Source organism: Neopsephotus bourkii, unplaced genomic scaffold (assembly GCF_033783945.1).
Source record: "Neopsephotus bourkii isolate Nb327-2 ecotype Australia unplaced genomic scaffold, CSIRO-AGI_Nbou_v1 NB_1183, whole genome shotgun sequence".
Taxonomy (NCBI): Eukaryota; Metazoa; Chordata; class Aves; order Psittaciformes; family Psittacidae; genus Neopsephotus; species Neopsephotus bourkii.
Window position 1 is genome coordinate 916,237 of NW_026901668.1, and position 16,094 is coordinate 932,330.

Here is a 16,094-nt window from a genome sequence, read left to right on the forward strand (position 1 = left end):
ATCTTCTATCCAAAAAAAGAAGAGAAAAAGCACTTTTCCTTCCTGCCTTCTTTTTACAGCAATGCTGCCTCCAGCGCAATTTTTTTTCAGCCTACGGAACCCCTGTCCTTGAGCCTCCCTTCTTCCTCTGGGGAGGGAAAAAGGAGAAAAGGCACCAGGAAGCACAACAGTGGTGGCTGGGTCAGCTCACTGTACCTTTTACAGATAACTTGAAAAATACAAAAATAGTAGTATATTGATGTCGCTAATATAAGGGCATAGAATTTTAGGCTGAATATATCAGCTATGAGATGTATCTGTCAGCTCATTCCAAACCCCCTTTTCCTATTCCAGCCTCCCTTAATTTACTACTTTCCCCCAGAACCTCTTTCAGCATCTCAGAAAAAGGGTGGTGAAGAGCAAAAACCAGAAGCAAAGCAAAAAGAAAGTACAGATGTTGGCTGTGGGACCTTCACCCCTTTTATTTGTCAACTTCTTGTTGTTCTGCTTATTTTTATGCATCTTTTGAAAACAAAAAGAAAAATGAAAGTACCGGAAGAAGTATATGAACTACTTTACACGTAAACTATTTGCATAAGTAGCCATTAAAAAAAAAAAAAGAAGAAAAAAACAGAGCCAAAACTAAACAGAAGGGAAAAAAAGAAAAAAAAAGACTAAAAGAAATTTGGTAGAGCTTCTACCGTAACAAACCAAGCTGCTGAGATCAATACGACATCATGCATGAAGAGTTTTACACAGATAGCTTGAGCTCAGTAGAAAATGGTTTTTCAGCCAAAGAAAAGTTTTGCTATCAACATAAAATTCAGAAGCATACTATAAAACTGGTTTGCTGGAATTTTCCATGGTAACAGAAAGAATAACGTGGGAGCTCCTGCCACGGCTTTCTTTACAAAGGAGAAAAAAGCGTGTCTAGCTTTTATTTGAAAAACATGTTCTTGTTACTGTAACTACTGGGTATGAAGTAAAGAGAATCTCAGGGGGATTTATTTCATACAGGTAAGTGTCAGTATTAAATCCAAACCAGGGCTAAAAAAAAATCTGATCATCAACCGGGACAAGTATTCTAACCTGCTCTGCCATGACTTATTAATTAAGGGGATATATTTTAGACTAGAAAATTATTTGTTACTGTAAGAAGTACAATGATTTCTTGTATCTCTGGTAGGGGCACATTTATATGATTCAAACATTTCCTTAAATTAATGTTTATCAAATTACATCGCTAAACTTTATCAGGTGCAAGTAAAAAGAAAACACTTTTTATTACTTTTTTATTCTACATAGGCAATACTCTCCATTTAATATTATCTATTATATTCACAAGCTTGGTTAATCAAGCAATAATACAGTATATGGTTTTATACTTTACATGCATAGTTATCCTTCCTTGGCAATGAATTATATTGTTGAAGACAGAACTATTCACTTATTCCAAAACATTATAAACTGGAAATATTTGAGTTGGACAAAGTACTTTGGCCTAATTTATCACGAAGTTTTTCCCTACTGTTTTGGACCTTCTGCAGCCCCTTAAAACAAGACAGAGAAGTTTAGCAATGCATTGCCATCTAACTGAATTGATCACAATTCACATATTGTTTCCAAAATACAATAGGAAAATAAAGTCACTGGGTAAACCAAGCATGTGTCTCTGTGGTTTTTAATAACTTATTGAAATCCTATTGCAGGAAAATATAGGACATAAAAATTCTAACAGCAGTTGGTTTTAAGTGTAAGGCTGAAAAAATCATTCGAATAAAGAATAATAGCTGAAAAAGCTGTAGCGATTTTTGTGTTTTTAACTAATGGGACACTTATTGCTTATATTTCTCCTAAGCACATATGACTGTCTTTTGTAAGGGCTAAGACAATTTTCCCATTTAAAAAATTTTCACACACAACTTCAACAGAAGTCTAATTTGATCACTGAACACTGATCGTTCTTCACTCAACAAATCAATTCTGTTAGCGAAGACAGAATTGTATCCTCACTCCATAACTTATCAGAAATGGTAAAGAAGTAAAATCTTACTCTTACATAAATCTTGAAGAAATAACTGAGTAAAAGAAGTAAAGAGCCAGGCTATGACTTGTTTAAAACACTTCTTCATGTTTGACTTCTCTTTTATTTAATGTCCTGTAGAAATACCTAACTCTTCTTAATTTGGAAAACTAAAGTTATCTGAAGCACCAATTTTCTATATACTGCATGTGTGTCATATGAGCATGGAAATATATGACTAGTTTGGTTAAAGATGGTAAAATGCTACAGTTAGTGTTATTGTAAGAAGGAAATGAACAGAAAAACTAATCGGTGAGTAGCTACCGTATTGTGATGAGTTTTAAATTGAGTGTTTTTTTCTGTTACATGTCAAATTTGTAACTGATTAAAATATTCTGTGCTACTAACAATTGCATGTATTAAATATCCAACTCCATAAAAAACACTGAAAATCCTTATCCCCAAATATTTCCAGCTTGGTAGGAGCAGGCAAAAAGCATTAAGAAATGAAAACACACAAGAAAATTGCAAATCCCACCTGATGATCCAAATACAAGGCATTCCTTTGAAGGTGATGTGAAAGAATCTCATTCTAGCAGGCAGCAGTCAGGGGGGAAAGGAAAGGGACAGAAAGTGCAGAATGCATGAAAAGAGCTTTAAAAGATGTAAACTAGACAGTGATCTTTCTGTTTTACATAGAAATAAAATGCTGCTTTTATCTGCTGAACTGTTAACAAGTTTTGATCCCAAAACAGAAGTGATGAAAGTTTGCCATGAATTAGACTATGAACTACTACATCATATTTTGCTTTTACATATACATTAAACTCATGTAAATGTCTACTACATAGTTAACTATAAACCCTTTGATAAACCTGTGTTTTAAACATGTCCTGATTTTTGTACACAAATTACACGCAAGATTATGTCTCATATGAGGCATTATAAGCAATACATTAATCTCATGATCTATCGCACTATAAGCAATAAATTAATCTGATGATCTATCACTACTAGTTTTGTTTATAACATCAACAGATTAAGAACCTTTAAACTTAACTGCAATATATTTAAAATATTCCTATGTAATTTGGACTCTGCTAATTTCAAAAAGCTATGAGGAAAACCTCAAAGGGTTAATAGCAGAACATCACAGACACAAAGAATCAATGTTACTCTGCTTCCATAGTAGTCAGAAAATTTTGCACTAACAGTACAACGTAAACTTTGGTTAATGAATGACTACAAGTTAGTGAGAATGGTACATGACACACATTGCTTTATAGCTGACCTTTGGGCTGCTGGCCTCAAGTTTTAGTTGCATGAGCTGCGCTAGTGTGTGTTCCCGGATACTACTCAGTTCAGCTTGCTGCCGTCTCAGCTTTATTAGCAGCAGCGTGAGCTCCTCTGGCTGAAGGAGTGCAGTGTAAGAAGCCAAAGAGTAGAAAAAAGGTTAATTGGTATCCTAAACATCACTTTATGAAAATAAGGGTTCTTAGTACTTTTCTTACAAAAACTTCAATAGCGATAAAACAAAACATAGACCATTTTCCCCCCAGCTGACCACTTTCAAATACATAATGAAGGGTTTACTTTTAACTACTCAAGTGAATCAATACTGGAAATGCCATAAAAATGAACCATTCTGTAACACAGGACAAAACTAAGAAGGGGTTTTGTAGGAGAAAGTCTGCGCAGTCCTCAGTTTTTTTCTGACATGCACATCAAATTGATGATATTGACTTAAGTGAAGGGGGAGATAATGCCAGCCCTTAGGATATATCATTACCTGTATATGGACAGCCATTTGAGCTTGGTGAAAGAATCAATGCCCTCAAGAAAATTTAGTTTCTAAAATAATTCTTCAAATGCATGCATCAAAATTAAGGATAAAAATAATAAAACCCCCCACAGTAACTGAACTATATCAGAAACAATCACCCTTCACAAAATACTGCACAAGCATGACAAAAGTAATTCTCCATTCCATCTTCCAGAGGTCTGAGGCTACCAGCTGATTTACTGCTTTGCTTTTATGACTAAGGTGCATAGTACAGCCTTAGGAAGTGATGAAAAATAGTATTTAAACCCCAATATTATATGTGTAATAGAAATAAAGTCACACTCCAATGGGTATTTGTCAGGTAATTCCACACAAATCAATTTAGGTCAGTTTGGGAAACTATCTGAACCAGTCCTGGGAATCATTTCTATTAGAAATACTTCAAAGAAAAAATCCAACTCTTTAATGTTACAAGTATTTTTGTTATTGTTCCTGTTTGCTTCTGTTTCTTACACTTCTCCAGAAGTCAGCTTTATAAGAGGTTAAATATTCATTCAGCATTTTGGTTTTCTCAGTTCTGTGTGTTAATAAAAGCCAAACCTTAAACACAGAAAACCTCTAAACCACTGCTTGCTCTCTCCCACAGTCACAGAATTTCCCCAAAGCAAAGAAGCAAAAGGTCCAGAGAACCACATATTGAATTACCGGAACACGAATACCAGTTTCTTAGAATAAAAGGAAAACATCCTGAAATTAAGTGTGGCACTGGCACCGTTGTGAGTGCGTACCAAAGTAGCCCACGAGAGGGAGCAAGGGATTTCCACATAGCTTCAGTTGTCAAAACCATCTGAATTTGAGGGAAATCCAGCACCAAAACCAAATGGCCAATCTTCCTCTTACAGAACTCATTCAGTACCTGAATTTAAAATACCTAATTTCAGAGAGTAAGCATAGGAATGTACACTTCTATATAAGACATTTTCAAGTTCTCTCCCAAAATCTATAACAATGCTTTCATTCTGAGAATTAATGTAATTTCAAAGCACAGAAAACCTTATTTTCAGAAATAAGGATATTGAAAGTAACATCTTTAAGCAAAAGGAAAAGTGGGTCACTTTTTCAAGACGAAAACTCTTGTAATATTCTGCAAAAGCCCAATTTTAGTGCATTAGGAATAAACTATTTAATGGTACTTGGATCCAATGTTTGCAAGCAAACTTTTTTTCCATAGAGGAGCCCATTGAACAGTAATTCCCACTCCTCTCTAGAGATTCATAATGTTGCAAGCATTTTTGACATAAGTGTTGTGCTTTTGATACAGTTCTTGGGACTCTCACAACAACCACAACACGAAATTTTGCTTAAAGAGCTACCTACAGGATTCCTCCTCAGGCCTTTGCAATGCTTGTGCTGTGGGCAGAACCTGTGGTTTCTACAGGCAGAAGCTTGGACCTCCTTGCCCCCTGCCCCACTCATCAGCCTAGCTCCAGGCGCAGAGCCCAGGAGAGCTGATGTGACTCTGAACCCAAAGAAACATCTGAAGAAGACAAGGCGCAGAGATAAGGTGCCAGCTGCCGAAGGCCAACCCCTAAGTTGGAGAAGGTACCAGGGATTCATGCTGGGAAGTGCAAGAAACAGGGGCCAAGGCAGTGGAAGGATTGACTGGAGAGCTGTTGCCTACCGTATTATTACTCCATAACAATTTCAAAACAGTCATTTCAGATGGACAAAGAAAGAGTACAGAAAGGAGACAAAAGCTAGTAAAGAAATCACATAAATTTAAGATCTCAAAGCTTTTGGCTAAGTGTCATGTTTCAATCAGGAAGGTGGACAGTATTCACCATTATTGCTCTGATGAAGTAACTTCAAGTGAGAATTTCAGCTCTACCACAGTAAAATGGGAGATGTCAAAAAAAAAGACACAATTTTACCAAAAGCAATTTTAGTACCCTTAAGATTTCCAAAACAGGTAAACTTTACTTTTAGGATTTTCTAAATAATTGATGGAGAAATAAGTGTTCTGCAATGTATTCCACTCTCTCTCAGGAGTTTCTATAATGTATCTAAGTGCTTAAAATAAAACCCCAACTAGTTCTCACTGGACTCAGTGGCTACGCAATACTCTCAGAATTCAATGGAACCACAGAGTACTACTTTATTTGCTTTTAAAATCCCTGATAATAATTAAAGGCCATGTTTATGGCAAACTTGGAATAGAATAAAATTTCAGTGTTGCCTCTTCATGCTGAAAGGATTATTCTTAAAAAAACCCTGATGTACCAAAGAAAAAATGCAACTCACTGTTTTGCCTTGGAGGCTCTGAGGAGTAACAGGCTGTAAACTCAGACCTGCTGGCATTGACCTTCTGTCAGGCACAAAGACATGCTGTACAAAAACAAAACAGCACATTATGATCCATTGTTATCTGAAGACTCAAAACCTATTAAATGCTAAAAAAAAAAGTCAAGCCAACTTCAAGTCAAGCCATGACAAACTTCACAATCATGATAAATTTGCTATGATTTGTGCTAGTTTTAGCCAGTCGTGCTCCCTGCTGATCTACTATCTAGGACACACAAGTAGCTTACCTCTAAATTTTAGAAATATTCCAGCTTTTATCATTCATTAAATTAACAATCCTCCCTCAGTTGTTGCCCTACTGACAGCACATGTAAACAACAATTTTATCTTTTCACCCACCGTTAAAAGCCGTTTGAAAACCTAAGATCTCTCTATAGATGGGGATTAAACCTTAAATTTACCCCACTGATTTCAAACAGCCTCCTTATTAACTGCCTCTTAAAAACAGTCTGTTTTCAAGTTGGTGTCAAAACCTAGCTGTGTAACAAAAAACAAATACAAACCAGACAGCGTGAAAAACCAAAGGCAAACAAATCTTGTATAAAAGATAGTAAATATGAAATACTAGCATAAAGTGTTTTAACAAGGAAAAATATATATCAGAAGGCAAAACATGGCTGAAAGTACACACATGCATTGCAGCACTGACCCTAGTGGTATTTCTCAGATGTGCGAGAAGCACTGATTACTAAATTTTTGAGACATACAGGATGTCAAAACAAAATTACTCCTTTGTAGATAGGGACCTAAATGCTTCCAAATCCAAGTCTCAGTAACCAGCTGGAAGTTATCTGAACTGCTTTAAGACACAGTTGAAGGATGGGTTTTTCCCCTGCATCAAGAAACATAAAGACACCAGAAAGATTTTGGAAAAATGTTTGGAAATTTTTTATATAAACGCTAGTTTTACATCCAACTGAAAGAGTAATTTTATGTAATTATCTCCAATGTATTAGAAATCATGCATAACACAAGCATGATGGATACAGCAGAGCCACATACGGCAGCCAGGTTTACAACTGGTTCATGTCTTCCTCTCACTGATGAAGACCAGCAAAGTCACACTAGTCAAGTGCTAACGTTGTGTGCAATAGACTCTGATCTTTAGTGATCTCCCTAATAACTCAAAGGCATCAAAAGAAATATCTGCACTCAGTTTTCTGCTGGCACCCAAGGCAGCCAAGCTTGTGGCTGAAGAATTGAAAACAGCACATGGAAAGACATCTGGGATTTTCAGTCCTCTTAAAGTTCCAGGTAAAAAAGCTAGAAAGGAGAAAGATTTCTGTAAGTACAACAAACTATTCTGAGTAATTTGCATCTGGACTCCTTTTCTTTCCTTTAGAGAAACATGGTATCATGGCCAGTAACAGTAGGACAACATGTTTTCACCTAACATATTAGAAAAATGCCTCTTTACTATCTTTAGATTTTTAAATGCTTTTTTCTCCATGAAAACAGTGATTTAACTTAATAATACTAAAATGAGTACTACAGCGCAACATATTTCTACTAAAAATCCTTGTAAATAAGATTTTTAATTCTTTAAAAAAATGTATTTTTACCTTAGTATGATGTGCTCTGTGTCTGCGATCAATAGTTATATCTCCCCTTTGCACAGGTGAAGACACTTCTGATCTGTATGTCCTCTGTGGGGAATATCCTTGGAAACCAGCAATTGAACCATGAGAAGGTGAGGTGGGAATTGAATGCATTGTCTGATCAGAAATATTGATCATAGTTTTGGGGCTACTTAAAGTACTGTGTCTGGTAAGAGTTGTTTGCTTATTGTAAAACTGACGTTGCTGCCATTCATAGAGCTGCCACATCGTGTCATCACGCATCGACCTCCGTTTTTCTTCGGCTGTTAATGGTCCTATGGCTCTGTCGTAAGCCGATGGTGTTATGCTGCAGAGGCTCTCCGGTCGTGCTTTGCTGTTCCTTGGCAGTGTTCTGTAGCCTTCTGGGTACCGGGGTAAAGCTTGAGGTCGATGGCTTGGCATGTTTCTTGGTAATGTCTGATACGAGATTATGCTGAAACACAAATTTTTATTTTATTAGCTGACAGCATAATATTACAGCTATATAAAGTTTTTCAATGCTGGTTAAGTTTACGTAGCTAATTCTTACCTTTTTTTTTTAATATTACAAGTGTCATTTTAAAGATATGCAAGAAAATTAAGACAGCGATTAATGAATCAACTGTACTGATTGAATGCACTGTAGCAGCCAAAACTGCATCTTCTCTCTGATTAGCTGCTTGATTGTATAATCCATATTACATCTCTTTACCAGCTAACAGCCTAGTAGTGTCACTTGTTGTCACTTGTCTATATGCTGGATAGGTCAAAGTTTTGAAAGCTTTGAAGTTCTATACTGTTTCAGTATGGGCCCCTTTCAGATGTTCTCTTTTTGGAAAGTGAAAAAACCCTCCTATTGTTTCCCCTATGAAAATCTTGAGCAATTACAATGGACATAAAAATTTACGATTTTTTTTTTTTTAACATCAGACCAAGAATAAAAAAGCAGTAACTCTCTAATGAAATTATATTCTGAAATTGTCAAGGACAAACCATTCCGTATCAGCTATTCAAGCAAAACAAGCAGGCAAAATCATAGTATCATAAAATGGTCTGAGCTGGTAAGGACCTTAAGATCATCTAGTTCCAACACCCCTGCCATGGGCAGGGATGCCTCACCCTAGACCATGTCGCCCAAGGCTCTGTCCAACCTGGCCTTGAACACTGCCAGGGATAGAGGATTTACCACTTCTTTGGGCAACCCATACTAGTGCATCAGCACCCTCAAAGTAAAGAACTTCTTCCTTATATCTAACCTGAACTTCCCCTGCTTAAGTTTTAACCCATTACCCCTTGTGATATCATTACAATCCCTAATGTCCCTCTCCAGCATCTTTGTAGGCCCCCTTCAGATACTGGAAGGCTCCTATGAGGTCTCCATGCAGCCTTCTCTTCTCCAGGCTGAAATATTTTTTAGTTTGATAATAATACTGTACTGGTTTTCAACTTGGATATGAATGCAAAGGCTTACTCTTTAATTTGTTGCCACACTGAAATCCTGGAGTGCTGCAGCAACTCTCAGCATTAGTTAAAATTTTACATTCTGAGTATCAACGCATGACTAAGTATGACAAAGCATTTATTGGGGTTTTTTTTTTTTTTTTTTTTTGGTTTGTGGGTGTTTTTTTTTTTTCCAGAGGACAAAATCTAGGTCATAAACATTGATTCATTCAACCCTTATCTAAAATTCAGATGAGCACCTCTTAAAGCCTTTGGCTACTGATCATATACATGATTGATACTTGCCCAGAGATAAATCTGATCTCGAATTGGACTTGATTCAGCCATCAGAGGGCAGCAGCTTCTAGCTACACCCCAGACATTTAAACTAAAATCTGTGCCACCAGCAGGCACCAAAATCTGAAGATAGTTTTGAATGACTTAGTGCCACAATTAAAGAAATTGTGTAGGGCAAATGGCAAGGTAAACTAATATCATGCATGTTAGATCCTTATGGAATAACTATGAAGGAAACTGATGATGGTGAAAACTACTTTTCATTGAAAATAGTTAAGCTGAATATAACCACCTGTAACATTCTGCACATGAAAGCTATTTTAAAAACCTTTGCATACAAAACCTGCTACAGTTTCTGAAGCTTTCCAAGAATTAATGAAGTATTATCCCCATTTTATAGATGGGACAGCTTTTCATGCTCACACAAAAAAAGGAAATAGATTCTAAATCCTATTCTTTTGTTGCAAAACCTGCTTAAATACCTCTAAATTTCTTCATGTAACATACCATTAATAAGGGCTTTTCTCCATCTCCATATTTAAAAAACAACCAACCAAGACACCTTTGGGTTCAATTTATAACTTTCAAAGTATTTCAAAGTATTTCAAAGTATTTCAAAGTATTTCAGAGTATTTCAGAGTATTTCAGAGTATTTCAAAGTATTTCAAAGTATTTCAAAGTATTTCAAAGTATTTCAAAGTATTTCAAAGTATTATTTTAGCTGTTCACAAATGGGTATGGCAAAGCCTGGTATTTTCATGATGATATCCAGTAGCTAGATACACCTCACTCACTGAAGTTCCTCTCCCATTTTACTAATTAAATGGACAGTCTAATCCTGTTGGCTCCTTTAAACAACCTGGACAAGCTGAAGAAAAACTATGTGAAGTTCTTGCTATGTAAAGATAGCAATTTAAAGTCTGCATGCAATTACTTATGTTCTAGAACATTTAGGAAGATAACATACTCATCTTCTATTGGTAAACCACAAAAACTGCAAAAAGCCCAACTGCCTCAGTATTAAGCCTTGTTTTACATCATTTGATAAATTCAAAACAGATTCACCAATGTCCTGCTGACAGCAAGTCTATTCAAACCCAAAAAGCAACTCAAGACAGTAATACAGCTTATAGCTGCCTTGCGTACAAGGAAAGACTGCTGCAGTCAGTCAAGCAGGCATGCACACTGAGGTTGCAAAATATTTCTGAAACTATCATAAACAGCCTCCTACAAATCTTCCCATATGAAAAAAAAGGCTTCTACATGAGTTTACAGACCCCTTATAGACCACTTTAGAGGCTGTCTCTAGGATTACTGTTGGGTAGCAATACCAGTTCTGGCTTCCAAGTTAGACTATTTGGGAAAGGGACTTTGCTGCGAAATCTTTAGGGGCTTGGTTCTGCAGTGTTATAAATGCCCTCCGACTGAAACCTCAGAGTTGCCCTTCATCTTAAGGAATGCTGGCCCAGAATACCGAACTTCTACATGCAAATCAAGCAAAGGTTGGCAGGGTGAAGACAGAAAGCTGGTGCTGTACAGCAGGCATTTATTGTTTAGAATGAGGCTTATATGGCCAGGATGGGGAGACAAAGGCTCACATCCCAGGTTAGCAGCCACAAAAAGCTTCACTTAGTACCATGCAGCCCTTCTGTATTTTCCCACATTTGAGAAAGACCATTCAAGAGAGCCACTTTTGGTGAAAACATTTACTCATAACTGACTTGTGCTAAATGAATTAAATAATATGATACTGCGGTGGAATGATTTAATTTTCATTAAAAACCAACAATTTTATTTTTGGCTTAAAAAAGGTTTTTTCTTCCCTAAGGCATCAGGTGTGCTTATTTGCTTGGCTCTTGCAAAACTAGATGTCTAGATCCATAGAAATGGCTGATAACAGTTTAAAGAATTAAGAACTACACTGCTCGCATTAATTTCTCAGGCAAACTACTAAGAGGTCAGCCTGTTCCTCTAAAAAAATTACTAGTTTTACAGTGAACCCTTTTCATTCCATACTGAGGACAGCAAACAGCTCCTATTTTATATACAGTTATTTAATTGAACCTGTTTGATAACATTTCAGTATTCTTAAAGCTCTATTTACATTTTTTTCAGTCTGACACTAGAGATACTCAGTTTTGTCCTCCATGGTTTCTCTAACAGATCAGAGAGACAGATAAAGTGGAAAGCAACTTTGTTAAAAGTCAGCAGCTCCTCCCCATTAAGTGAAGACTGCTTTTCTCAGAAATCCAAGTTGAGTTGAACAGGTCTTACCACAAAAAAGCCTTACCAGCCTCTCACACCAACCTTAAATTTTAACATAAACTGGAATTTCTTTCTACTCTCACTCACCAATTTAAATCTCTGTCTCCAGACAGAACTGATAGTCTGAATAAAAATAAGATTTTAAATTTAAATGAAAACACATTCTAAAGACATTACTATACATCAGGAGTTTGAATCATTATTCAAGGGTGCTTTCACAGAAAACAAGAGATAGCTCAAGGGCAATGCTTTTTCAGTTTGCTACCTTTATGCGGAACTGCATTTGGAAGCATACCCTTTGCACTATCAATACTCCAATAATTAAACAGATATTGTTAATTAGTAGCATATTGTTAACAGTACTTCCCAGTATTCGATTCCCACAATAAAACCAATTTTAGGGTTCTTATGCTTGTTATCAACTAAAAAATGGCACAGCTATTCAACTTTCTACTGTTTGGTTGCAAACTTTACGGTCAAATTAAAAAAACCTAATTGCATCAAACAGCCTTCTCAGTTCTCCTTACGCAAGCATGCATGATAAAATCAAGAGTCTGCAAGACCCTGCCTGTACTGCAAGCTCAAACTTGATCAAACTACGTATGTTGAGTAGAAAACAGCACATTAACAACCCCTCATTACATTGCATTAAGGACTAAAAGCAATGAGGAAATGTCCAAACAATTTTGGCAAGTGTAAGTCAAACTGATGTAAAATTTTCAAGTTTTTGCAAAAAATGAAAAGCCCTCAACCCCCAGATTTTTAAATTTGTGGAAAACACATTTTCTGAAAGTGGGTCTGTCTTAAGCTCTGTGTCCTGTTATCTGTCTATATGCAAACTCCTTCATTTCAGCTCTTCAATATATCTCCCGTGATATCATCTCCATATTTCCTATCTAAAGTAGTATTAAGTACTTTCATATTTTACTCCTAGAATTGCTTGTATCTAAGCCGGCCTGGAAGCAACACACCTACTACTCCTGTCAAACAAAGAAACTGCTATTGGTACAAGCTTCTATACTGTCCATCATTCACAGATGATTTTAAAGCTTCAGGAATAAGCACCAGAACTCAGTATTAGAACTGAGACGTGTCTGATTTCATGAGGTGAGAAGCTCCAATCATCATGTTAGTTAGATCTCTGTGAGTTACTCTTAGGTAAAGCTTCACTGTCTTCAGTTAAATCTTGTTTAAAGTTTAAAAGCTCTCTGGAATATTTTTGAAGAATTTTAAACAAAATGTTATTACAAGAATTTGTGAACAAGAATGCAGAACACAGGGCAATTTCAAGATCAGATTTTAAGAGGAAAAGGAATTGTTATGATTGATGACACCTCCTCTCTGCTAGGAAAGAGAAATCTGTAACACCCAAAAAGGGTTTCTGGCCATTATTAAGTTATTAATATGGATAAATTTATTAATAATCACTCAAAAGTCAATAAAAAAAAAAGAAACTGCAATAAATCTGTTCCAAGCAGTCATCCAGGCACTTCTTACAGAGAACAATGAATTATATATTTATGTAATAGAGATGAAAACCTAAAAAATCTAACTGGGATACAAGTTTCAGTCTTTTCTTGCTAGAAAGCCTAGAACTGCCACCCCCAAGTATTTATTACATAATACTTACCCTCTTGTTTCCTCCTCTTGTCCTTTCCCTCTTTGTATTTTAATCCACTGTTCCAACTGCAGCATTGAATTAGTTCTCTGCATAACTCGTTCAGACTCCACATGTGACTGAACCACATTGTGGTGACCTCCATCTCCAGCATCTGCCAGGACAAGCCCAACAGCTTTATTCTCAGACCCATTCAAATGAACTGGTCTGAAGTGTCCAGCCTGAATTGTGCTTATGGGTAAAGTCCTGTATTCGGATGCCAGAGGATTTAGCTTTACACTGTTAATTTTTGTTAATGGCTTATCTTGCCCAACTTTCTGGAATCCATATTTTTCAGCTTCCAAAGCTTTCTTCTCTTCATTTTTGTTCACTTCTTTATTTTTCTGGTTATTGTGTGCCTCTGGCTTAATTAGCACCCGATGGTTTGAAATATTATTTGCCTCTCGAGGTGATGTATTTTCAGTGGTTAACTTCTCTATTCTGGAAAGGAATATAGGACAAGCTATAATATCAACAAAACAATCATTAAAAAATAGGGATAAAAATTGAAGATGAATATATTGATGTTTATCAGGATTATTTCAGTGAATCCCTGGTACACATATTTTACACCAAATTTTATCTTCAAGGGAAAAATGCAGGTTGTATTTTCACAATAACCAAGGACAGGTTTGGGGTTTTTTTGGTGGTGGTTGTTTTGGCTTTGGGTGGTGGAGTTTTGGCTGGTTTGGCTTTTTGCTTGTTTGGGGTTTTTTTTTTAGTTGGAAAGTGTATTTTTTCTTCCAGGCTTCTCAGTTTCTTTGTCATTTTAAAATCATTTACAAACATGGAAGAACATTTTAAAGCCAACTTCCAATTAATCCCCTAGAAAAAATGTGCACAAGAGGAAATGAAGCCAGAGTCTGTAAAACTGGATCTTCAGTTCCTAAAGGGCTGGACACTCAAAGAGTAAAAATATTCAGCGATGTTCCAACAGCTACAGCTTCCAGATGTCAACAGCACGAAATTCAGATGATTTTTAAAGCCATCTTTAAAAATGGAAGCAGATTACACTGCTGACCAGCCTATGATTCACATTACTGCTGAATTTAACATATAATGAGCACCTTTAAAGAAAGCAAACAACTTTTCATGGTCACTGTCATCAATTAGGTTTTTCTGGTATGTTATCACTTTGGCTGGCATACATTTTGTGGAAAATAACTGTGGCTTCCTTAATTTTAAGGGGGGAAAATAGCTGCTGACTTAGGGAACCGTACCACAAAAATAATGGTATTTTTAGAACAGTTACTGCTTTACAGTACTTACACAAGTACTCAATGTCCACAGTTCTTTTAGTTATCCTCTTTTTAATATTTCAGAGTATCAAGAACCTGTATCATTTTTCCATACTGGGACATGAACTGAACACACAGATCAGTGACTTTCCCCTTCCCCACCTCATTTTTTACTAGGAAAAAACAAAATCAAAACCAACCAAACAACAACCACCACCACAAAAAACCCCAAACAAACAAACAAAAAACAAAAAAAAAACCCACCAAAAACCAAACCCCTAAAATGTTTCAAACAACATTTTCTGGTAGAGGACAAAATTAAAGTAAGAGATATAATTCTTTAAAATTATATCTCTGTATAAAACCAAACCAAGAATAAAACTTTAAGATTATTTCAAATTAACATTTCATATTGCTTTGCATCTGTTTTTGCAAATGCATTATTCATCTTTATAACTGTCCAGTTCAAGTGCCTAATCCATGTGTAAAAAGGCCGTTACATATACAGCTGCTCAAGAGCACAAGTACAACTGCTCCTCTGAAAAGACTAACTCCAAGCAAACTAACTACATACAAAGTGGTAAGTATTTTTCCTTACCCTGTCTTGAACAAGAGGCTTAAATGTCCAACATGCATATGCTTCCCCAACAGGTTATTTAAGCCATAAATTCCCAACAGGCCAACAATTACCTTGGACACGACCCCAGCAAATACATAAAGGACTGAAAACTGTAAGGTCCTTACAAAATACTACCTACTGCTAGCAATACTGGACACTTAATTTTAAATGTACCTCCCATTAACATCCTACGCTTGCTATGAATTCTCCATGATATGAAAGGAATCCAGAGACTTCTGCCTTGACAAGTATACCATTTTAAACCTATGAGTCAGAAATAGTAAGATGCCAAAGTCCTCTGCATAGTGTGTATCAGTTAGAATGAAAGGCTCATGCACTTTGCATGTTAACAAGGGGGCGTTATTTTTTCTCCCCATGCCTCTTCCTGACATAGTTGTGATGATCCCATCCTCTGCTCGATACTTAATAATGTAATAGAAATCCTCCAAACTTCACTGTTAATGTAAATAGCTCAAAATAGTCCTCTTCTTTCAGTGATTATGCCTTAGCTGCTGACATGAAAGTGTACCCGTCACAAATATCGCAAACTAAAACATTGCATCTATAAAATACACCATTCAAGAGTTCTCTGTTCCCAAGACCAAATATTTCTGCCTATGTTCCTTCTCAAGATTATGAAAAGAAGACCTGCTTACCTCCTCCCTCCCACCTCGAAACTGTACTCCCTGATGTTCTACCACAAACTAAAGGAATTCCCTTGAACAAGAAAGTGAATGGAAAACTCCATTTCCCAGTTATTAACTCAGAGTGTTGGTATTAAAATTTCAGTTTTCAGCCAGTGCTCAAGAATTTACAAATAAATGTAAGGACTACCTCACAAATAATTCTAAACTT

The 16,094-nt window shown here is 36.3% G+C and overlaps 1 protein-coding gene across 24 annotated transcripts in view; it reads right to left on the reverse strand.

The window, feature by feature from the left end:
* PLEKHA5 (pleckstrin homology domain containing A5) overlaps positions 1–16,094 on the reverse strand; it is a 159,153-nt gene that overhangs the window by 29,538 nt on the left and 113,521 nt on the right. For 14 of the 24 annotated variants that reach the window (XR_009727021.1, XR_009727022.1, XM_061363874.1 and 11 more), the window contains exons 10-14: positions 13,356–13,823; positions 7,709–8,177; positions 6,087–6,170; positions 3,294–3,413; positions 2,541–2,594 (exon numbers count right to left, since the gene is read on the reverse strand). Coding sequence is in view for 22 of the 24 variants with exons in the window: in XM_061363874.1 (XP_061219858.1) it covers positions 2,541–2,594; positions 3,294–3,413; positions 6,087–6,170; positions 7,709–8,177; positions 13,356–13,823 (1,195 nt within the window). In the remaining 2 variants the exon portion in view is untranslated. The remainder of the gene's footprint in view (positions 1–2,540; positions 2,595–3,293; positions 3,414–6,086; positions 6,171–7,708; positions 8,178–13,355; positions 13,824–16,094) is intronic. The other 10 variants (XM_061363880.1, XM_061363875.1, XM_061363885.1 and 7 more) reach the window with 3 other exon arrangements.